A 25,594-nucleotide genomic window follows, 5' to 3' on the forward strand; every position below is an offset into this window, starting at 1 on the left:
AAAAAATTACAAATTGATGAATTAACTGCCAAGAAGTAGAAACCTAACAAATAATTCACTGCCTTCCAAAAAAATAAGTAAAAAATCAGAACTAATTTTATTAATTTTAAAAAAAGTTGAATATTAATGCGATTTTTATCACCAAATTAATTGCAAAATTCTTTGTAAATATTTTTGCAGTAAATTTTTTTCCCTTTTTTTAACTAAAATTTTCTACTAAAAAATAATTATTTTTTATCTCAAAAAAATTAAAAAATTCCTAACTTTCACGAATATTAAAAATATTGATTGAAAAAATGCACAAAATAAATCACTAATTCACCTTTATTTTCCTAAAATTTTTGTCTGTGATTTAGTTTTTTTGTGTAATTCAAATTGAAAGAATAATCAGATTTAAGAATCAGACAACAATTTTAATTAAAAAAATTGTATATTTTCCCCCTTTTTACTTACCTAATTACCCAGTAATGATAATAATAATAACAAAAAAAAAATGAATATCTTTTTTTGCTTAATAATAATAATCCTTATTATAAAGCTCACATGTGCACCATAAATATAATTATTATTTGTTTAATTACATAATAAAAAAAAGACTTTTGTTGCTTTCTGCCTTTTAATTTTCAAAAAAAATGAAGGACTTTTGTTGTTATTTTTTTATGAGTTTTTATTTTCGATTCCTATTTTAATTTTTTATTTGCATGCAAACACACATCACATAATTATATATATATTTGTAGACATCAATTGATACGAAAATAATGAAAAAGATGGTATTAATTGTGGAGATGTAGTAATAAAAATATGAAGATTGAAGGGGGAAATGAGAGGAATTTTTGGGAAGGAATGAAATAAATTGTTGCTTATTAATTTACTTGTCTGGTCGTACAGATCAATTTCATGACCACCCATAGGAAAATGAATTGATAGATTGACTAAATGAACAGCTGATGATATCTAGTTTTAACGTAATTTTACTCAAATCAAAATAGGTTTCTAGTCAGAATTTGGATTTTTTGGCTATTTTTAAATTTTTGTAAATTTTAATAATTCGAGACAGGGAGCTAAACCTTTAACATGATCCAAAAACTCATTATAAAATTGATTAACGACTATCTGGATCTTGAAGCTAGACAAGCCAAATTGACCTTAAGAATCAAGTTTCAAAGGTACTTTTGAGTGCCTAGAAGCTCTTTTTACAAAATTCAAACAGTCATAGACCTAGTCATTCAAGAATTAGAAACCAACTTGTGACCATATAATGTTATATCGTCAAACTTAGTAGACTTAAAGACTTATTGTTATTTTAGTGGTCAACATTATATGATACAGTAGGACTGTCACTGCCGGTGTTTAATTTGTACGACTGTAACCAATAGACAAATTTCAATAGACAAATACTGATCTAGACAGTCCTTTAGTTAGTCATAATGCTTTTCACCTCCAAAACCAGAGCTTAAAGTCGACCAGAGTCGAAATTTTTAATAATAGCTCTTAGTTGACTTGAACAATTCCGAGCGACACTGATGAAAAAGGCTCCGAATTGGAAATTTTAATCTAATATATAAATCAACATCGTTCCTTTCAAAATATCCTCTCATCAACTTCAATTCTTCTTATTTATAACATAATCTAAACAGCAAGTAAAATTTTGCACACAAACAAAACATTGCGCAAATGAGAAACACCAGAAGACAGTTCCTCTCGAGTAGATATAAAAACTATACACTAATTAGACACAGAGTTGGGATTAAGCTATGGTTTGTTATATATAATATTATTAAGTGTAGAGTTGTGTACAATATTCAGGAATTATTTTCTTGATTGATGAAAATTTTGGGGTTAAATTTAGGAAATTTTGAATGAATTTGGGGAAATTTTACTGGAATTCAATTTTTGATTAAAATTTTTGTAAATTTGACAATTTTTGACTTAGTTTTTAACAAATTTGACTGAATTTTGGAAAATTTGTTAAAATTTTTATCACTTTTCGAACAAATTTCGAATCAATTTGGTAAAATTTAGACAAATTTGTTTGAATTTTTGATCAAATTTTACAAATTTTTAACAAAATTGCAGAGTTGCGAAACGGCCTGATTTTATCGGCCGGCCAAAAACGGCGAGCGATAAAAACGTCGGGCCGATTGTTTTTTTAAAACGGCGGCCGATAAAAAACGGCGGCCGATAAAAACGGCGAGCGATAAAAACGGTGAGCCGTTTATTTTTTCAAAATGGCGGCCGATAAAAAACGACGGCCGATAAAAACGGCGAACGATAAAAACGGCGGGCCGTTTATTTTTTTCAAAACGGCGGCCGATAAAAAACGGCGTTTAAAAGTTTCAAATCAACGCATATATGCTATAATTAACAATTTTTCATTTTCATAAACAACAACAAACAAAAACAATAACACGAATTTTCATTGTTTTTCAGTGTTTTTCAATGTTTTCGATGTTTTTACAGTTTACAATCAAAGTTTGAAATGACTTAAATCTTACTGGATCTTGTTATTTAGGTCTGAAAGTGTACTGGATCCTACTGGATCATGTTTTTAAGGGTCTGGATGTTATATGGATCCTACTGGATCTTGGTTTTAGGTTTGAAAGTAAACTGGATCCTACTGGATCTTATATTTTAAGTCTGGAAGTGATCTGATTCCTACAGGATCTTGTTTTTAAGAATTGGAAGTGACCTGGATCCTACTGAATCTCGTTTTGTGGACCGGAAAGTGAACTGGATTTTACTGGATCTCGTTTTGTGAGTTAGGAAGTGACTTTGATCCTACTGAATCTCGTTTTGTAGATTTTAAAGTAACTTATTAATCAATTACTGATTGCTGGGATAAAAATGCGTTTAAGTCGCTCGATCAATAACACGAGGACTTTTGTAATTTTTAAAAAACGTTAGTCAATAAAAAACGGCGGCCGATAAAAATGGCGGCCGTTTATTTTTTCAAAACGGCGAGCGATAAAAATGGCGGGCCGTTTATTTTTTCAAAACGGCGAGCGATAAAAATGGCGGGCCGTTTATTTTTTCAAAACGGCGGCCGATAAAAAACGGCGGCCGATAAAAACGGCGAGCGATAAAAACGGCGGGCCGATTATTTTTTCAAAATGGCGGCCGATAAAAAACGGCGAGCGATAAAAAACGATGGCCGATAAAAACGGCGAACGACTGGCCGATTCTCTCGGCCGCCGACATCGGCCTTCGCAACTCTGCAAAATTGATTCAATTTTGACAAATTTGTTAAAAAAATTTCAAATTTAGGATGAATTTTGACAAAAAAAATTCAAATTTTCCTAAATTGTGACAAATTTAACCTAAATTTTCATCTTTCAAGAATCATTAGACATACTTACAAGGAGTTGGGTTACTATTAGTCAAAATTAACATGCTTAAAACTTTCAACATTGCCAAATTGCAAAGCATTTAATTTGAATTCTTATCATTGCTGTCTACATACGTATTTTGTACCAAAAAAAGTTATTAATCATATTTTATAAGTAACACAAACTATTTTAACATAAAAATGTTCATTTTTTCCTGCTTTTTGATCAAAAAAAGACTTTTTTTGATTCTTTTTTCCTCGAAAATTTTGTTTTGTTTTCACCTCTTTTTTCCCTTGACCATTCACATCGATATGTTCTTACACAATTGCAAATATTTACACACACATAATTCAAATGCATGCGTGAATTAAGCACAAATGCAAAACAGAAAATGACTAAAAATATTCACTTTGTGTTGATTTTTTTTTTCTCTCACAATTCACCAAAAAACGATCAAAAAAAAATAATTTATTCATAAGTACCTATTTATTTTGATGTAATTGAGTGTTATAAATGCATATAATAAAATATTCAGCACATGACCAATTTGTTGCACCTCACACACAATTTCACACAAAAAATTAATATTTTATATGTTGTCACATGCCAAATTCACTTACGGTCGATTTCCAATTGATGATATTTGTAGTGAGAATGTTTAATTTAATGAGAAATAATGTTAATGAGGGTTAGAGGTGAGAAAGTTAATGATTGAGCATTAATGCAGGCAAGGTTAATCATGTGGATTAGATTGGGTGTCTTTTGGGAGGAATTTTGAAGTTTAAGGAACGAGGAATTGAATTTTTAATCTATTAACAAAGAATTAAAGGCAGAATTGGATCAGCGCTTGACTATTGCATATTGAATTTTATGGCTTGAAAAGTCAAAATTGGGTCGAAGCTTGACCATTGTGACTTGAAGAGTCAGAATTATTCTGATTTAAGCAAATTTATTTAGATAAAATATGATAAAGCTAGTTAAAGTCCAGTATAAGGCTTGTGCTACTTTTGTCGACTCAATTTGGAACAACTTGGAGTAGATCCCTTCAATTAATGCTTACTTTAATTGATTTTTATTATTTATTTGAAATTTCATCAGTTTTGCTTAAAGTTTGGAGCTATTTTTGAATGAAATTCGAAAAAAGTGGATCTTAGGGTTAAAGGTGTTGCCATAATTTCTTGAGACCTTTAAAATTTAATGTCTATTGATTTAGTCTCACAAAAACCTTAAGCAAATTGAAAAATTTGATTAAAATATCCTTTTGGAATTCATCTGCACAGTATGCATTTGTCTAAGTCAAATAGATTTTCTTCACGACTTTTTCATTGCCTAGATTCCAGTAAAAGCCTCCTCTCCTTCGTTACAAAGCTCAAACCCGTAATTTTTCTATTTTTAGCTGTTACAAATTCATAAACACTCAGCTAACCCCTAAGCAGCCAAAATAATAAATGAGAGACCCTTAAGTTGTTTCCATATCCTTACAATTACACTCGTCATGAAAATCAACATCATCTTCCCAATAAATTTCAAAAAGCACCTCACATATCAATAATTTTCAATAATTCCAATTCCAACAAGCAATAAAAATAAATAAAATCAATTAAAATTCCTCATTTAAACCAAAAAATATTCTCACTTCAACATCAATAATTGTCCATTTCACGCAGTACACACATGCAATTGATGTTGTCACTGATTAAAAAAATTAAATATATAAAAAAAAACGCTTACCAACTGTTGTTGACAAATTAAAATAATTTAACTTTCAATTAATTAATTTAATTAACAAAAATAAAAAAAAAGTTTCCAATTTTCATTTTTTTGGGCCAATAATTGAGCAAAATTTTTTAAAAAAACCTTTGTATTGTTTTCACATTATTTACACAATTACACAACAATCCAAAATTCACACAATTATTATCTATGATACATATTCAAATTTACACAAAAAAATTAAATTTATTTTAATGACAAATTTTTCCATATAAAAAAAAAAGTATTGAAAAAATAAATTTTAAAACTATAAAATTGAAAGGTTACCGTGACATAATACAATATGTGTGTACGCCGATATACATTCGTTGTCGAACAATACCAAATTGTGTGCGATCTCCAAATATATGCAACGGTGTTAAAAAATGCATGAACAAATGGAACACAACTAATGACTGTATCCATTTGAAGCGGACACTTCATACCATGAACAATGATGTCACAGTCGTAGGACAGAGATTATCGCCAGCCAGTTTTATTGGTTTGTTCTTTACAGCTTTTAATTTTTTTTAAAAAATCTTTTTTTTAATTTAAATATGAAAAAAAAAAATTGTAAAAAATCGCCACAAAACTTCATTAATTTTTATAATTTTTTTATGTTTTTTTATTATTATTATTTAGTGTTGTATCTCCAAAAACAGTTGTCATAATTTTATTATTATTCAGAAATTATATTCAAAAAATTTTCACATTTAGATGAATAGATTACATGGCAATGTAAAATAATGTCTAGCAAATAATTTTGCCACAAAAAAAAGTCAACAAAAATTGGTGAATTTTAAATTATTATTAAAAAACAAAAAAAGTTAGCTCAAATTGGTACAAAATTTAATTATTTTTTTTATAAAATCATTGCTTAAACTATTTGCAAGACTAGGATGTTAATGGGATATGGCTTTAATAAATGTTGTAGTTAGTTGTTGACAAATAGTGATAGTTTCGCTTTAAGTGTTGTTCTAAAGTTTTGTATGGGAAAAAATAAATTTACAAATTTCCTGTAATTAACAAAACTTTTATATGTGCTTATCGTGGTAGTCGTGAGATATATTTGTATTCATACTTAGTTCAGTTAGTCAAAGGAATCATTTTGTCTGGTTGAAAAAGTTCAATGAAATAAATTTGAATGCTGAAGAATAAGATGAAGCTGTTCAGTAGCCAACTTCGCTGACCATACAGATCAGCTGTGAACTATAGCCTTTCTCAGTTGTCGTCTAAATCTGGCTAAATCGTTGACTGCTCTAGTGAAACAATGTTTCCATCAACTTACCATCAACAACCTTCATCCAGTAGCCAAATGGCTTAGGAAAACCCAAGATAAACCAATTCTCAGTCAATCTTCTGAAAATTGTAAAAAGCTGCAAAATTTCGGTATCCGAAAATTACCAAATTATACAATTTTATGAGATCGGCGAATCCTCATCCAAAAATCACTTTTAAACCATACGACGTAGAATTGGTCCAAAATTCGGTCCATGGCTGACTTAACTCTGTAATACTCCGGAGTTAGTGTAACATCGGTTCTGTGACCGGCTGATAAGCAATTCATGGAATTTTCGGATGGGAAAACTTTTCAATTTTCAAAGATTTTTATGGAAAACGTCTCGAACTTCTTACAAATTTGTTCACAGAATTAAATTTTCAAAGATTTTTTGAATTTTTTAGTAAATTTAATGGCAAATTTTAAGAAAAATTATAAATTCATCCGAAAATTGAAGTCGTGATTCTTTGAATTCTTGATTAATATCATTCAGTAACTGAAAAATTTATTCATTGAACTTTACTTCACTTACTTCAAAAATTAAAATTCAGAAACAAACTCCAAAAAAATCTGAAATCCAAAAATCGTCACTAAATAATTTCCATACTTAAATGTGCTTTATGTGTGTAAATGTTTTGTCAAAAAAAATATAAAATCTATCTGCAACTGATGAAATATTTTTTTCATATCCTATTTTTTTGTTCTTTTTCGTACTTTTATTATCATAAATTTGTATATCCTTATTCGCACTTTCATCATCATTGCTTTGTCACACCTGAAATCGTAATGGTTCATGGGTGAAACTTACCTTCTATCTTTTGCATTTTGTGAGCATTATTTTTCTATCTCTATACACTATTCTCTATTTTGCTACCTATTTGAAATGATTGTTGAAAAAATTTGGGAATTTTGTTGGATTTTTGAGTTGAATTTGGTAGATTTGGACTTGATTTGATTGAGAAAAATTTGGAATTTTATTAAAATTAATTAAAAATAAATTTGAAATTTTTCCGTTAATTTTTCAAATTTTTCAAAATCATCTCAACAAGTTCAAACTCTAAATTCCAAAAAATCTCAACAAAAACTCCCCAAAAATATCAAAATTTGCATCAAAATTATGCCAAATGCAGAATCGCTTGAAATATTCTAAAAAGTGCACTAAAATGCATAAAAAACTTTCGCATTCATCTTAAAATACTTTTAAATCATCATAAAAAAAGAAATAAAAAATATTTAAAAATGAAAAACTAAAAAACCATCTTAAAAATCATTTTGTAAATAAAACAAAAATCGCAAATTGAAATGTTTTTAAATATAAATGGTGAAGGAATTAAATGTCGCTATAAAAGTTGTCATATATAAATAGATAAAAAAAAAGAAATTTTTAAATGTTTAATGTTTTAAAAGATATAAAAATATTATTATAAGTTTCAAAATTATTATATATTTTTTTTTCGATTGTTTTTGACGGACATGAGGGGATTGAATGGTTGAAGGATTGAAATTGAGATTATTTTGAAGGATTTGAGGCTAGTTGCATCTGTTAAGATTCATATTTCATTGAATTTAGTCAAAATTTCATTAAACTTAGTTTAAAATTCTGAAATTTCATTAAGTTTAGTTTAAATTTCAAGTTTAAGTTTTTTTTTTTTAAATTTTTTTTGGAATTTTCAATGAAATTCAATCAAAATTATAAATTTTGGGTTCAGCTAATAACCGCAGGCCTGCATTATAGATTCACAATCCTGTGGTTTTGGACTGAGACTCATATTTCATCCAATGCTGTAGGCCTGAGTTCTTTTTCTGCAGACCTGTGATTATTGATGAAACCCTAAATTTTTTCAATTAAATCCTCTAGCAGCACATTGTAGTCGCTTGAACATCGCTATGTCACTGTGTTATTGGCATGCCTTGAGGGCTCCTTGACGTCTATTTAACAGAGTTCGAAGTCGACTCGGATTTTGTATGAACTCAAGTTGACTCAAATCGACTCAACTCCATACAAAATTCAAGTCGACTTTGAGCTCTGGTATTTAATGACTGACCTTAACAGGCAAAAAGTTTGCTGTCATGATACAAAATGACCACTACGGTACCTAATAGAATCTTTTTGTCTGCTAGGGTGATTCCGGCCCATTTTTACGATGAAATTTTAAATTTGCCACATTTTGCTGTTCGGGATCACAGCGGTGACACCTCAAAACCTTCAAAATATCCCTTTTAACTTTATTGCTGTGAGGGACATAAATTAATGAATTTTTATCAATCTACCCCCCTGACTTCATCGTTTCAAAGTCCAATGATCTCCCAACTTTACCTTCTTTCAACCTTCCAAATTCAACCATTCAATTCCAACTGTCAATTTTTGAAAATATATATTTTTACCACAAACATGAAGTAATTTCCTCTTGGCTTTATTTCAAAATTCAATCCAAATTACCTCATGTTGATCAAATTTTTATGTTTTTTTTATAAATCCCTCAATTATTACAGCTTTTTAACATATTTTTTTCTCTTTTATTTCTCTTTCCTTCTTCTACTCTTTCTCACTCTATCCTGTCTACTTACCTTTACTTTTAATTTAAACAAAAAATTGCAAATTTTGGCAATTGAAATATCCTAAATCATATAAAAAATACAGCGGCAATTCCACATTTGACACTATCAACTCAAAGATCATATGTGAAACCTGGCGGATCTGCTGAAGTTGAATGTAAGTCATCAGCTGGACCGGATGTTAAGGTTACATGGCAAGGATTGAATGGAGAGGCACTTCCTTATAACTTTGAGGTGAGGCTTGTTATTTATTGATTTAATTCCTATTCTAACTTACCATCTCATTCCACATCCAGCAATACGGCAACAGACTCATCATCAGAAACGCTCAAAACGACAACAGCGGTAGATACAACTGTATCTGCTTCACAAACGAAGGACAAGCTTATCTTAGCGAATACGAACTTATCGTCGAAGAACCACCAGCAAAGCACATTACACCACGTGTTGAACATGCTGAAGTTGGTGCTAGTGTCGTTCTTCGTTGCGATTCACAACGATCACCATCGACATACTCATGGACAAAACAACACGGCTCATTCCCACCAGATGTTGATACACACTCTGAAATCTTAAAATTGATTAATGTACAAGCTAGTGATGCTGGAACTTATATCTGTAATGCACGTCATAATGGACAATTGCTTGAAATTCCAACAACATTGGTTGTTACTGGTGCAATTCCATTCTTCCCACAATCACCAAGAAGTTACATGAAATTCCCAAGACTTGATCAGGCATACTCAAAATTCAACTTTGAAATCACATTCAGACCTGAAAGACCAAATGGATTAATCCTTTATAATGGACAGAAACGTGGTGCTGGAGACTTTATTTCACTCTCACTTGTTGACGGAGTTCCACAATTCCGTTATGCATTTGGTGATCAACGTGGAATCTTGAAACCAGAAAAGCCTTTGTCATTGGGTGAATGGCATACAATTAAGGTTAATCGTGTACGTACAAATGGATGGATGATTGTTGATGATCAACATCCAGTCATTTTCCCACCAAATCAGAAGTTCCAAGGATTGAATCTTGAAGAAGATTTGTTCATCGGTGGTGTTGCCAACTTTGATCACATTGTACCATCAGCTAGTGAAGTTAAGGAAGGATTTGTCGGATGTATTAGCCGATTGGTCTTGAATGAACGTGACATCCAAATTAATCAAGAAGTAATTTATGCTGAAGGAACAACAGCTTGTGAGCCATGTGCTGATGAGCCATGTATGAACGATGGTGTGTGCTTAGAGACACAAACTGATCATGGATACACATGTGTCTGTCAAGATGGATATACAGGACGTAACTGCCAAGTCCTTGGATCACAATGTTCATTGGGAGTTTGCGGAATCGGAAGATGTAGTGAGACAGAAGTTGGAATTGAATGTTTCTGTCCATTGAACAGAACTGGAAACAGATGTGAATACATTGAGCATTACGACGACAGAATTCTTTCATTCAGAGATGGAAGTTATGCAGCATACGACAAATTGACAGGAAAGAAGAACATCAAGTTCAAGATTCGTCCAGAATCAGACCAAGATGGTGTCATCCTTTATGCTGGTGAATCAGATAAGGCTTACGGTGACTTCCTTGCTGTTGTCTTGAAGGACAAACACATTGAATTCCGTTATATTGTTGGCGGCAAAGTACTTCCAGTCATTATTCGATCAATCAATCCAGTTAAAGTACACGAATGGATGGACATCTCAGTTGGTAGATCAAGAGCTGGTCTTGGATATCTCCAAGTTGACAATGAGCCACAAATTAATGAGCCACGATCAGCTGGACGTGCACAAACATTGTACTTGAAGACGAACCTTTATGTTGGTGGATATGACAAGAGAATCGTACTCAACCGTGGTGTTGGAGTTACAAAGGGCTTCGAGGGATGTGTTGCTGGGGTAAGTTGAAGACACATTAGTCTGTTGGAATCGATTCTTTATGAATATTTTGAATTTCAGCTTGAGATTGCCGGCAAATCAATTGACATGATCTCCGACTTACGTGATTCAGCAAATGTACAAAACTGTGGACATCAGCCATTACTTCCAATTGAGGATGATGAAGGTGTAAGTACATTTATTGAATATTCATTCCTTTCCAAAAATCTAATCACAAAAATCATCCATAGTCCGGCGAATATCCCGAAACAACAAGCAATGAACCACCACCGATGATCTGCAGACCAGGATATACAGGCAGACGATGCGATATTGAAGAAGATATTTGCTTAGCAAGAGAACCATGTGAAAATGGTGCAATTTGCTCAAAATTATCAGGCAATAAATATCGTTGTGACTGTACATTAGGATATACAGGTGATCACTGCCAATTCCCAGTTCTGATTCAGACATCAGCATCATTTAAAGGCAACAGTTGGCTCGAATTAGATAGAAATACAATTGCAAATGCATCAAAACAACTTGCAAGTGGAATTGCACTTTTATTCTCAACTAAACAATCGAATGGATTACTCTTATGGTATGGACAGAACAAGGGACATGCATTTAATGGTGAGGACTTCCTCTCACTTGCTGTAAATGATGGAATCTTAGAATTTGCATTCCGATTGGACGGCGAGGAGTCATTCATTCGTCATCATGGTACACGTGTTGACCAAAATGTTAGACATATTGCTATATTAAAGAGAACAGGCAATCAAGCTAGTCTTGAACTTGACGGATTGACAGAATATGGCGAGACAAGACCGACACTTAAGAAAGAAATGGAATTGCCAGGACATATCTTCCTTGGTGGTGCACCAGACATGAGAAGATTTACAGGCGATCGTCATACACAAGGATTTATAGGATGTATACATGTTGTAGAGCCTATTGCAGGTGGTCCAATTAGATTGGGCGAAAAGACTATTAGTTCCATGAATATTGAACAATGCTCGTAAGTTTGACATTATTTTTAATTATACCATAAATCCTATCCATTATATTTCCATTAATTTTACTAAAATTGATAATTTTCTCTTCCAAATGCTGCTATATTTTTGGAATATATATCTATACATTATTCTCTTATATCATTTTGTATTGTAAATAATTAAGTAATTTACTATGGATGTCATCCTCACTACTCTATGGTGACGATGAGATTGATGAATTTGATTTGCACTTCGATCCAAGTCATTTTGACGAAATCGAGGAGCCACCGCCTGTTCATATCCTATATCCACGTCCAACATACAATAGAGCATGCAGTATTAGATTGCTTAGTAATCATCTAGTTAAAAGTTATTTATTTAGTCATTTTTATCATAGTCAAATTATCATATCATTGGTGACAAGTCTTCTCATTTATATCGTACATAACTCTAATTTACTCATAGGACTATGAAATTTATTAATTTTTAATCATAAAGAATGAATTCTGTTGAATGTGATCTTAAGTACATACAAAATATGTAAAAAAATATTGAAAATTGTTAGTGAATTCGCACAAATTTTTTTCGAGAATGGCAAAGATTATTACGTTAAGAGACATCAAGTGATACCGAGATTAAGTACATAAGTAAATAATACATTAGTTAATTTAAATGTATAAGTATTATTGTTAAATTTACCAAAAAAATGATATTAATTGCCTTTTTTCACTCTTTTGTTGCACCATTCAAGACTTTACATAAATACTACATTCAGAACTTCATACAATATCGGTTGTGGTAACACTTGAACTACTTACTTTCAAGCTTTATTTTCCTTATTATTTTCTATGTTGAAAATGAGATAATTGTTGAATTTTTAATTGTTTTATGTTTTTTGTTTCATCGTTGATTATTACAATATATTTATTTTGTACTTAAGTTTATCACATATTTATTCACATCTAATGGGCAAGTCATCATGTCTGTTAGGTGACATATACACAAGAATTTGGGATACTTCTTGAAAATTAGTTGAGTTTTTTGAATAATCAAACTGGAGTTGGCAGGACTCCAATGTGGAGGCGCCTCCACTGGAGTCCGAACTCCAAAAAAAAAGTGGAGTCGGGACTACTCATAGTCCAGACTTTTTGGACTTTCGGAGTTCGAACTCCAAAGTCTCGTCAACTCTGAATCCAACAACATGATTCCCCAATAGTACTCCGTGTTCTTTAGGACACAATTATGTCGCCGTATTATCGGTAAGAATCGATGTTTTCGGCACTGTGACGGTGTATTTTGACCCGTTTTTATGCCGAAACATGTGAGCAGACACATTGTGTCACTCGAATTTATGGATTGAGAATCAAATTTTTTTCTTCTGTTCTGTTACTACATTTATAGCCAATTCTAATGCATTCACTATCTAGAGCTCGTTATGGACATAGAGTTAGTGAAAAACAGTCTAGGATAGTCGACATGACTCTATCATTAATGTTTGAGTTGATTTTAAGCTTTGAAAGTGGCACAATGGGGTTAAACTCATTTTTCGCCGTAATAATGGGCTAAAGTCAGCCATCACGGCACAGTCAGGGTAACTTCACGTCTTATAGTTAATACAGCGACGTATTTTCTATTTATCATTCCAACAAGAGCTTCCATTCCAATGAAAAATAAATTTTCAAATCATCAGTTAATTAAAATCTGACAATAGACCAGCTTTAGGTCGACATAAACCCAAATTAAGCTCCAAAAACCCAAATTCAGCTCCAAAAACCCAAATTCAGCTCCAAAAACCCAAATACCATCAATTCATGACTATACTATCCATAATTCACAACATTATCTTTCATGTCATCCAAACTACGTCCTGATTTTCCACTAAAAATTCACCAATTTCAAGAAGTCATCCCCTTCACTACCTACGTACACAATTTACGACTGCATACTACTTCACCAAAGCATTTTAATCATAACTGTTGAATATAATCAGTAGAAACTCATAAATGCAATCATGAAAAAATTCTAATCATTTTAATTTATTGTCATAACAAACACCTCTGTCACCTTATTATCAAGTCGTGTCTATCATTCATCAAACGTTCAACATACAGAAAATGCAAAAAAAACTGCTAATCTACAAAATTGTCTGAAATGTTTGTTTTGTTTGTTGGGATTTTAAAAAAAAATTAAAGTTATCATTTTGTTGAGTATTTTCGATATTTTAAAATTGAAATAATTTGAATTCATAATTTTGAAATTTCAAATTTTGATTCTTAAAGTTTTTAATTTGTGTTTTCAAAATTTCAAATTTTATTTTAATTATGAATTTTTAAATTTTCAAATTTTCAAATTTTTAAATTTCTAAATATTCAATTTTCAAATTTTAAATTGAATTTGGAAAATCTTACATTTTTATTTTGACAATTTTAAATTGTTGCAAGTTGAAAATTTTAATTTTGGGAAAATTGAAAATTTATAATTTGGAATTCGAGTTTTGAAAATCTGAAATTATAATTTTGAATTTTGAAAGTTGAATTGTAAATTTCAAAAATTAATTTTGAACCTTAATTGAATTTTTGAAAACTTTATTTTGAAATTTGAAACTTTTAATTTGAAAAGTAGAAATTTAAAATTCATAAATTTAGAAATTTTAAATTTGAAAATTTGAGATATGAAATTTAAGTTTGAAAATACAAATTTTTTTGAAATTTCAAATTTAAAATTAATTTAAATATTTCGGATTTTTTGAAAAATTAGAAAGCAACTGACAAATTTTAATTATTTTTAAATAAAACAGTCAAACTTAAAACAATTTCAAGAAAGTCATTTGAATAATATTTTAAAAATAAATAATTTAAAAATATTGATATATATATAAAGAATACATTTAAATTCTTACTACATTCAGTATTAAAATCAAATTTAAATTATCAATTACATTAATATTTAAAACAAAAAGTTTTAAATTTTTTTTTAAAAAGTCAATTCCACCACAAAAATCTTCCCAAAAAAAGAAACAAACATTTCAGACTTAAATATTCCAAAAAATAACTGATTCCAAAAAAAGATTGAAAACTAATAATTTTGTTCCATATTCAAATGGTGAAGTTTTATTTGTAAATAATCCATATTAACTAGTTACTAATGACGCATGTTGATAAAATTTCAATTAAATTTGTTAACTTAGAAATCAATTAACAAAAAAATAACTTCTTTATTTTAAAAAAAGGTAAAAGAATTTTAACTTACACAATATGAAACAATAATAAATATTTTACAGAGAATCCGATGATGACGACGATGCATTTTTGGGAACAGAACCACCAGTGGTTTAAGAACAATACACAAACACTCACAATAAAATGAGAAACAACTTTTTTTTATGTTTACCATGAATTTAAATTTTAAAAAATTTACCTAGATTCAAAATTCCAAAATTTGTTTTGCACACCAATTTAAAAAAAAAAAAAGTTTAAAAAAATTCGTAAAATATTAAAAAAATTCAACCGTACACTCGATACACAAAACACGAAATGTATTTAAAAAATACTAAATTCGTCGTCGAAATTAAAGAATAAAAATAATAAGAATGAATTTTTTTAAGAAGAAAAAAAAATGAAGAAGATTTTTGTCAATTTTGTGCCAAATTCTCATTACTCTAGTTGATAAGTTCTTGACATTTTTATGTTTCTTTTTTTTTCTTAAAAGATGAATTATTATTGTAGAAATAAAAAAAAATCTTTTTTTCTCTCGGTTCCCGCACTGCCTTTTTCTGCCTTTTTTTTTAATTAAATAAAAAATTATTAATTTTAATCATTATATTTGTATATTTGAAACAAATTTATGTCTATTTGGGTCAAACCTACAACAAAAAATGCTTCTTAATTTGATATTTTTTTTATTTCTTTTCGTAATTAAAATTTATGAATTTATTTATGGGAGATTTTGTCACTTGGACTTTAAATATTATTAATAAATTTTTCTGCTTTCTTGATTGTCCTAGTGACACAGCTATTGAAGTTTGTTTTGATTGGAGTTATCTATAATGGGAAGTTTTGTTATGTACACAAACAGGGATTTGATGAGATTGTCTGGAGTCAAAATCAATATTGGTCTAGTAAGCTATTCAGTAAACTTAATTGTTGAGCATTTTCAATACTTGCTAAATCCAAACAATTAGTAATTCCATTAGCTTTAATACTGGAATAAACATTTGATTACAAATATCAGGCTGTATATGCATCCAAGAATCAAATAACATCATAGAAATTGTTAACTCAATTTTCAAGATTTTTACAGTTTTTCCGACATTTTACGTTAACTAAATTGTTGCTAATAGCCAAGAATATGCTCATGGTACCGTAAGATGCTCATTGACCATATGCTAAGTTGTGGTAAAAATCGGGATAAGAGCTTAGAAAATTGAATCTTCGTTCTGTAATTTTTCTAATTAAGCACCATCCTTTATCGTAGAGTTGAACTGACAAAATAAGCAGCAAAAATATTTATTTGTTAACATCACACATTTAATTCAAATTAAATGATCAAAAGCTTTATCTAGTTAGGCCATAAAGATAAATTTTGTTAGGCATTTAAGTTAGATTACAGACTTTATTTAAAGATTCTTAAGACACAGATCAAGATTTTTGAGTTTTCTTGAGATTAGTTAAAATCGAGGCTTCGTAGTTTTTCCTTTTAGTCTCGGTCTGAGATCTGAAAATTCGACGAAATCGAGATTTCAAGAAATTCTAATTGCAACTCTGGTGTTGCTATAAATGAGAAATTAGTTCAGTTTTCAATTCCTTAAAGGTTCCAACAACAACCAATTTTAAAATCATCTTATGTCCCTTCACGTCATCCTGACATAAGACTTGGAATCAATTTTAAGTGTTTAAGGCTCTTAGAGATTGCTGCAAAACAAATTGATGCAGTTTTAGTTCAAATTATTTGCAATTTCAATCTAAATGACCATAAAATCAGAAAATTGAAGAGAAATAATCTAAAACAAACAGTCAAGACACTCGAGTGGACAAAAATAAGTTAGAACTAGATTCGAACTAGACATTATCTTGCCATCAACTACTCCTAAAAACTGTTTATTTAGTTCAAAATTCTCCCATTAAATAGCTTCAATAATCCAAATTTCCAGTGATAGACTCCCAAATTCAGCGGAATTAAAACTAATAATCTATAAATTATGTCCTTCAAAATGCGGTTCTTCGTGATCCTATTTCTTTTTCTGCTGTGCTGTAAATGTTTTTTGATCCAGGAAAACACTTCGTTTCTTCTGTTGTATAAAATTTATTTCCGGATCGTCTCATCCGACGATTTTCAAAAAGCACAATTTGTATAAAATAATGAAAAAATAAATGAAATAAAATCACCTATTGGTGATATAGCCATTAAGAATGGTGTAAATAAAATAATTAATTAATTTCTTACTTTATATCCGCTATAAATAATAAATTTCTGTCCACCACGAGATTTTGTCTTTTACGAAAATTTTTGTACTCTCACAGAAAAAAAATGTTATTCTCAAAGGGGTCTAGCACTTTTTTTTTTACTTTAACATTTAAATTGAATTCAAAATAGACGTTAAAAAATGACTTAGAAATTGATTAATAAATTTCAATAAATACGTGGTGTTTTAAAATTTGAATTGTATAACAAATTAAAAGAGAAAATTTTATATAAAAAATTCTTCAATAAAATTCAAAAGCAAAAAAGAATTTAAAAAATTAATGTTGCATCTTTTTTGCTACACTCGCCCATTAAAAAAGTTTGTACATTATAAAAGAAATGACGAATTAAAATCTTCTAACTAAATGCATTTCATAGGCATTTTGCTGTATGTCATCTGGAAGCATTACACGCACGAATCTCGCTCCTCGCAAATTGTCACGTCGTTGAGTTGCGTTGCGTCTTTGATGTTGCAAGTTTTGTCTCATTCTGACAAAGTTGTGTCGCCTAACGATGTTGCTCTGCTGAGTGTTGTTGGTTGCGTTTCTGTAGTTTTGGCGACCTTCATGATGACCCACAATATGATAATTTTGTGGCTGCCTTTGTGTCATGTTAGGAATTAACGGTACATTGGATACAAAATTTTGTTGATAATTATTTTGAACTGGTGGTTGTGGGACGGAATTTCTTACATAGTTTTCACCTTCAATGTAAATCAATTTAGCATAACAAGTTGAGAATTTTGGTGAGAAGTGCTGTGATCTCAAAAGTTGCATCATTTCCATAGCATCAGTGCCATTAATAAAGGCAATATACGTTTTGGCGCGATTGCAGACGACATATTGTATTTTGTATTTTTGGGAATCAACGATAATCAAAATATCCATAATTGTCTGGTGTATGCCTGTGTTGTATTCAATAACTTTCTCGTAACATTCGCTACTTCTGTCCATTGGAAATAAACGATAAACGGAATTATTGAATGGAGGTGTAACAAATAGATGATTCGTTTTGTTAATTTCTATTGATGAATAATTTGGATCTGAAGTTGATTTGCAGATTCCTAATAATCCAGATTTAAATTGTTCTCCCTTTGAATGGATATGGAGATGGAATCTGCTATTTTGCAAATTTTCGACGAATATTCCGTTGATTTCCTTATAATTGGTTCTGGTGAAATTCAATTGTCGACATACACTCCCTAGGAAATCCTTTACTGTCCGTTTAGAAGGGATGCTAAGGAACTTAATTAGCTTTCTATCCTCATTCATGATCTAAAAGGAACATATTTAATTATTTTGTATTGTCTAAAGTAACATCAATCTTTGTAATGTTTGTAAACTTTGACATAGTATTTTTATTTTTTTTTTTTTTTTTTTATATATATCAATTATCAGTGCTTTCGTGTATTTGTACTAGAGATATTATTTTCAATTCTTATTCTCAATATATGAGTTTTATTTTTCCTCAAACAGTAAATTTAATAATAACTGAACAAAAAATGTCGCTCACGCCAAAATTAATTATTTGACTATGCGACAAGTCATAAATGACTTTATTTAATTCGTGGCCATTCGAATTAAAGAGAAAAATGGGATTAATTTCCCAAAAATAATTGACTGAGCTCAGTTCGTTACCACGGGTAACTCTAAATAACATTTATTGCCTCAAGCAAGAATTTCTGAATCCATAGTCAGAATACCTAGGTTTTATCGTTTCCAGAATTGAATATATCAATGGAATTAAGTAAGAAAATTGAAAACTGATAGTATATTTAGTTATTGTAAGTATTTTATATATTTATTGTGCCATTTTTAATATATATTTTCTTTATTTTTGATGAAGTTAATTTGATAATTAATGCATATATATGTAATTATGAAAAATATATATATTTTGAGATTTTCAGTTAATCTAATTTATTTTTAAAGTTAAATCTTAGGATTTAGTGCCTGATTTAAATTAATCGTGTGAGATTTATTTTATTATTATTTTTTTTATTAATTAATTACGTCTAAATTAATTTTAGCGATCATTGTGGCTGGTCTGGATATGACCGTATTAGCTTCTTGTTTATAAGTTCGCATGATTTGATGTTTATTAAGTGTCTTAATTTCATTAATGACTTTATTCCTGCCCAACTTTACAGATACTTGTCTAACTTGTCCCACGAATATTAAAGATATTTTGAAGTGCTCTCAATGTTGCATTGGAGTCTAGATTTTCTACTACTTCCAAATGAAGCGCTCTTGTGGTCAAACATGAATAAACTAACACATATCTTTTATTATTTGTAAATCTGGTAGCCTTAACAGTAATTGGTCCTAATAAGTCAGCCATAGCATACGTAAAGGCATTTTTATGTACTGCTAATCTAGTAAATGGAATATCTCCCATTAATGGAACAATAGATTTTGCGTGACTTATTCGACATTCAAGACAATTTCTTCTAATAACGTTGTTGACAGTTCGATTTTATTTATATAAAATCTATGTAATAAATTTGTGACCACTATTTTCTCATTATTATGTACCAATGCATTATATTCATTTTTGTACGATTCTTTTTGTGCCATTCTTATCAACGCTAATTCAATTTTTTTATAGTTTGAACCAATTTCATCGATGGACTGAAAGCAAACTATTTTCTTGTTTTTTAGTGTCTCTATTATTTTTAAATTTTTATTAACTGCTGCACGAGTTCGCCACTTCATGGATTTTACATCTTTAATTTCTTTATTGATCTTAATTACATTCCAAACATTTTGTACCACTATTAATTAATCGATTTAAGCATGCAAATTTTGATATAAACGACTCATCCTCAATAATATCGTCTGTTGACGTATTAATTGTACTATAAACTAAATTTGTAATATTATTGGCATCTATCAAAGGCCAATTACTCTCCGGCAATTGAAAAAGTTGAGGATTAAAATATTCGTTAGAGTAGGAAATATCAGGCATGGAACTTATCTTCGTTCTTTAAGTCATCTGGTGACAGATTCTTACGAACAATTTCCAGTACATCATCTAAATTACTTTTGAGCTTCACCAAGTTTAATCCACCTGTCTTCAATATCTTACGTACGTCATTAATCAAGAATTTTCCATTTTGTAAATTATCAACTGATGTAATGACGTCGTCAACATAAGTCTTATTAATAATTACATTTGAAGCATTAGGATGGGACTGGATGTATGGTTCTGATAATGTTGTACTAAGTAAAATTCCATACAAATTAACAATTTGATTATTATTGGCGTTATCTTTTAAATAATTATAATAATCTTGAAGTTGATGGAAGCATCCTATCACATAATCGCCTATAGGGCAGCGAATACCATATGGCATGCTGGAATTCCAATATGTTGGCTTAAATATCTTAATTTGGTGGAAACACCATAAATTATCAATTCCGATTATTCCATAAACTCTACAATATGAAGTTAAGTGCATATGACTTAAATAAGGAAAAAGTTCTATCATTTCAGCAGCATCAACTGGCTGATCAATATATATAATATATATCAATATATATAATAATATTTAAATTTTTAATCGTATTTTCATTACTAGCTACAAATTTGATTACAATAACACCTAAAATACTTGATGATGTACGCGTGACACTATTTAATGAAAGATGATTATGAAAAAATTCACTTCGAATCGTATGCATTTTATTATTAAAATAATTTGTTACATGACTATTTGGATTCTCATTTTTTGCTATCTCTTTTTATTTTTATACTTTTGGGAGGTTGATTTATATAGAGTTCACTCTGGGGTATAATTATTTCTTCGTTATCTGAATCTAAATCGTAATTATCATTTGTTTTATCATCTTGATGATGGGAAAAATTTAATTTATCATCTTCATGATGAGACATACTTGGGTCATTTCTTTGAAAATTATTATTTGGTTTTTGTTGGCGAACTTTTTCAATTTCATTTCTGTTATTATATCCACTAAAATTTATATAATTTTTTCCAGGGCGCTTAAAACAGAAAAGCATATGGTGCTTAAGGCTACAGCTATCTATTTTACAATTTAGGGATTTAGCAGCATGACAATTCTTATGTCTTTTTAAGCCACAGAACGTGCATATATCATTCTGTCTTGCAAGTTCTGAAACTTCCTTTCCTGAAAGTTCCCATAATTTTGAACATTTAAAAGCTGAATGACCTTTGGATTTGTGATACCAACAAAAATCAATTGTTTCTTGATTATTGTTTATTCTATTATTTGTATTATAAGATCGCTTAAATCCAAAATCATTTTTCTTAAATGGTTTAACATTGATTTCTTTCCATGGATCAGTTTCCTCAGACATCATTTTGGAATTAAGATAAGGTACTTGTTTACTGAGAAAATCAGCAACATGCTTAATATAGACTGTCTTGTCTTTTTCTTCTAATTTACTTTTAACTTTATGCCAGCCGTTCATCATATTATAAGGCATAATATTACTGATGTGAGATATGATTCTTTCGTCTACCTTATGTTTCTTTTTTCCGTATTTATTAACTATACTACTATAATTTATTATTTTATTAATAAACTCGATTACCCTCTTACACTCAGTGTCATTCCTAAGTTTCTTTATTCTTATAATTTCATTAGTTTCTTTTTGAAGAAGATTAAAAGATTTTGCAAGTCTTTCATTTATTAACTTTATTGATTGCCAATAGGTACGAGGATCTAGCAAATTTACTCCCCAATTTCTAAAATCTCTTTAGATTTAATTGATCTTTGAATACGTAAAATATTCTCAGCATCGGAAAATAATTTTCTAGACTGTTCAAATAAATCGTAAAATACCGCCCATTTAGTATCAATATTGTCTACAATAGGGAGCTTCTCATACTTGGACTTCTCTCGTTCTTCTTTAGTTAATTTGTAGATACCTATCATAGCATCGCTTTGTGAAATATTATCATTTTCCTCTTCAGTATCATCACTATTGTAATCGATTTTGGACTTTGATTTTAAAACGTCTTTGCGTTTATGTAAAAGCTTTTTCAGCTTCTTATATTTTTCAATTAATTTAGTTTCATTTTCAAAACTAGATGTACTTTCAGTGTCACTTAATGAAGAAGAAGCAGAAAGAGAACCAGAGGAATCCAAATCAGCATATCTAAGTTTCTTGTGTGTCTTTGCATTAAATTTAGAGTGAACCACTCTGGGTGTACTACTCGTGAAATGTTTTATTTCTTTATCATTCTTTTTTAATTTTGCTTTACTTTTAACATTATTCAAATTATTATGTCTAATTTGATCTTCAATACAAGATTGACACACGAATTTATGGTGCTTAACTTCCTCAAGTTCTGATTCGTTCAAGCAGTTTAAATGATATGTACTTCGACATTCAATACATAACACTCCAACTAAATCTTTTGTAAATTTCTCGTTGCATTCTTCACAATTGAAATTAGAGAAGGGATTATAATCATCATCATTATCAAAAGGGATCACATTAATTGCTTTATTATTTCTTACGGTTATGTGAGAATTTATAGACTTTCTATCATTGGTCTGTGAATGCATTAAACTAGAAAAATGATCATTAGACTGATCATCAATTTTGGAATTTTTATTAGAATTGGAATCATCATCATCTATAATATTAATTTTATTATCGAGTTCAATTTTATTCTTTTCGTCTTCACTATCTTCCTTTTCAGATGATTCTTTATTTTCATTAACATTAGAACGACGCTTTTCTAAAGGAATATCTTCAATATGAACCTTACAATACCAATATCCCTCAATGGAGAACTGTCTTTTGTCACTACACTGTTTATGTGTCCATGATTGGCAATGTTCTCCATTGCACTTATACCTTGCTTTTTGTGTAGCATCATAAGATTCGTTACAATCACTGCACTTATTCATGATTGTATAAAAGAAAAATAATAATAATATGTGTACTAAATAATTTGTAGACTCAATGGAAATATTAAAGATTATGAGCTTTTATTGGAAATAATTTATTGGAAGTAACATAAACTTTCAAACAACTAAAAAACTGTAAGATGATAAATTATAGACGTAACGAATTTCCAAAATTTAAATTTAATTGGAAATATTGGAAATATTGGAAGTCTACTGGAATTTTATTGGAATGTTGGAAATTGTTTGGAATTTTTGAGAGCTTTTTGAGTGTAAATAATTAAATAATATATAATATTACTTCACGAATTCAATAAATAATGACAGAACTGATATATGACAAACATGAATGCTAAACCTGAACTTATTGTTCTAATAATCTCACTAAATAAATATTATTTTCAAACTTCACTGGATGTTTAATGTGGATCTTATTATTTTTTACTGATTTATATATCATGGATTATAATGGGCACTTATAATGTAAATATTCAATATATGATATTGTACAAGATTAATGAACTTAACTGATTGTTATAAACACCTCAAGGTGTATTTGTAGTAACATCCAGTAGATGTTCCACGTGAAAAAAATTTCTCAATGGAAATATTGAACTAATTTTAATGATTAATTATCACACAAAGAATGTATTATAATATCTCAAACGATAGGTATGATTATAAATGGCACAATAACTTACAATTAGAATGTTTCATTCTTTTAAGATCCAGAATGAAAATTATTATTTTTTAATTAATTAATTTTTCACTTAATATCAGATTTCAGACTTTACTACATATAATGTAGTTTTATTGTTCTTTTTATACCTCTAGGGTTGCTTTAATATTTTCTATTCTGCACTGATTTTTGTTATTTATTTTTTAATTGTACTATATGTCACTATTTTTTTATTTTTACACTCACTGAACAAATTTGAGGTTACTCACTTTCTTTGTTGCTGATCACTTTTAAAATAATAAAGTGATTTTATATTGATGTCCTTCAAAATGCGGTTCTTCGTGATCCTATTTCTTTTTCTGCTGTGCTGTAAATGTTTTTTGATCCAGGAAAACACTTCGTTTCTTCTGTTGTATAAAATTTATTTCCGGATCGTCTCATCCGACGATTTTCAAAAAGCACAATTTGTATAAAATAATGAAAAAATAAATGAAATAAAATCACCTATTGGTGATATAGCCATTAAGAATGGTGTAAATAAAATAATTAATTAATTTCTTACTTTATATCCGCTATAAATAATAAATTTCTGTCCACCACGAGATTTTGTCTTTTACGAAAATTTTTGTACTCTCACAGAAAAAAAATGTTATTCTCAAAGGGGTCTAGCACTTTTTTTTTTTACTTTAACATTTAATTTGAATTCAAAATAGACGTTAAAAAATGACTTAGAAATTGATTAATAAATTTCAATAAATACGTGGTGTTTTAAAATTTGAATTGTATAACAAATTAAAAGAGAAAATTTTATATAAAAAAAATTCTTCAATAAAATTCAAAAGCAAAAAAGAATTTAAAAAATTAATGTTGCATCTTTTTTGCTACAAATTACGTTAAAGAGTATTTGTCATATTCTTGTGAAAGTGCCATTATTTTTTCCTTCCTTTTTTTAAAATTAATTTGTTAATTTTTTTTATATAAAATAAAATAAAAGTCTTTTCAAAAAAACAAATTTTTTCTTGACTCTATATTTTTTTTGTTGAGGTGCTATGACAATTACAATTTAATGAACTAATACAAAAAAATATCGTCTATTATCAAAGTCATATCATGAAAAAAAAGAATATGAATTAAACAAAGCTACCAAAAATTTTTTCTGAAAAAAAGAAATTGAAAATGAAGAAAATAATTAATTAAAAAATATACAATGATATATGAAGAACCATAATTAAAGTAATAAAAAATTTGAAAAAGTGAAAACTTTTTTTTTTACATTTTTTTTTATTTTTAAATAATTTTTGAAAGGGTAGAAAATTTCCAAAAAAACAAAAAGATTTCCCCGGCTCTGAATTTTTTGTGTATAGAACAAGAAAAAAAATGTTTTTTTTTTCTTTTAAATTTTTATTTTTTTAAAAAATGGAAGTTTTAAGAGAAAATACACCAATTTGTATATCTTAATAATGTATGAAACGAATAAAAATTAAAGAAAAAAAAAATTAAAGCGAATAAAAAAAAACTTGACAATAAAAAATAAGAAAACTTAAAAAATTTAAAAAAAAAGTTGTTTTTTATTTGTTTTTCTTTCAGAAATAATTTTGGAAAAATTTAGGATTATTGCTGATTTGTCACGTTTTTTAACAACAGCGACATCTACATGTCAATACTTTGTTTGAATAAAATGTGTATTAAAACATTTATTTTATTAATACAGCATCGAAAGCGTCCGTGGCGCCAAATCTTCTGAATTTTCAGCTTCAC

General features: G+C 29.1%; 3 protein-coding genes and 1 long non-coding RNA gene across 31 annotated transcripts in view; 1 reads left to right on the forward strand and 3 right to left on the reverse strand.

Annotated features, from left to right (window-relative positions):
* Window positions 1-17,223, forward strand: part of trol (terribly reduced optic lobes) — a 188,114-nt gene extending 170,891 nt beyond the window's left edge. For all 28 annotated transcript variants that reach the window (XM_070653798.1, XM_070653782.1, XM_070653783.1 and 25 more), the window contains 5 exons: window positions 9,002-9,150; window positions 9,213-10,823; window positions 10,884-10,991; window positions 11,054-11,820; window positions 15,078-17,223. In XM_070653798.1, coding sequence (XP_070509899.1) covers window positions 9,002-9,150; window positions 9,213-10,823; window positions 10,884-10,991; window positions 11,054-11,820; window positions 15,078-15,132 — 2,690 coding nt within the window. In that variant the 3' untranslated portion in view covers window positions 15,133-17,223. The remainder of the gene's footprint in view (window positions 1-9,001; window positions 9,151-9,212; window positions 10,824-10,883; window positions 10,992-11,053; window positions 11,821-15,077) is intronic.
* LOC139100989 (uncharacterized) lies at window positions 5,909-15,308 on the reverse strand. The gene is made up of 2 exons (XR_011545500.1): window positions 15,047-15,308; window positions 5,909-12,156 (listed from the first exon to the last, which is right to left on the reverse strand). It is a non-coding gene; the product is annotated as an uncharacterized lncRNA (long non-coding RNA).
* A 280-nt stretch (window positions 17,224-17,503) lies between the features above and the next one.
* On the reverse strand, window positions 17,504-18,651 carry LOC139100988 (uncharacterized). The gene has a single exon (XM_070653815.1). The coding sequence runs from the start codon at window positions 18,526-18,528 to the stop codon at window positions 17,605-17,607; it is 924 nt and encodes a 307-aa protein (XP_070509916.1). The 5' UTR covers window positions 18,529-18,651; the 3' UTR covers window positions 17,504-17,604.
* A 3,321-nt stretch (window positions 18,652-21,972) lies between these two features.
* LOC139101038 (uncharacterized protein PF3D7_1225600-like) lies at window positions 21,973-23,160 on the reverse strand. Its single transcript, XM_070653901.1, has one exon. The coding sequence runs from the start codon at window positions 23,158-23,160 to the stop codon at window positions 21,973-21,975; it is 1,188 nt and encodes a 395-aa protein (XP_070510002.1).
* Between the last annotated feature and the right edge of the window lie 2,434 nt (window positions 23,161-25,594).

The sequence above is a fragment of the Chironomus tepperi genome, unplaced genomic scaffold (genome assembly GCF_022539635.2).
Source record: "Chironomus tepperi strain 1889 unplaced genomic scaffold, CSIRO-AGI_Ctep_v1 contig_73, whole genome shotgun sequence".
Lineage (NCBI taxonomy): Eukaryota > Metazoa > Arthropoda > Insecta > Diptera > Chironomidae > Chironomus > Chironomus tepperi.

What these genes read in the sequence shown, in the direction of transcription:
- LOC139101038 (XM_070653901.1), bottom strand. Translation starts at nt 23,160, where the DNA reads ATGAATAAGTGCAGTGATTGTAACGAATCTTATGATGCTACACAAAAA.
- LOC139100988 (XM_070653815.1), bottom strand. Translation starts at nt 18,528, where the DNA reads ATGAATGAGGATAGAAAGCTAATTAAGTTCCTTAGCATCCCTTCTAAA.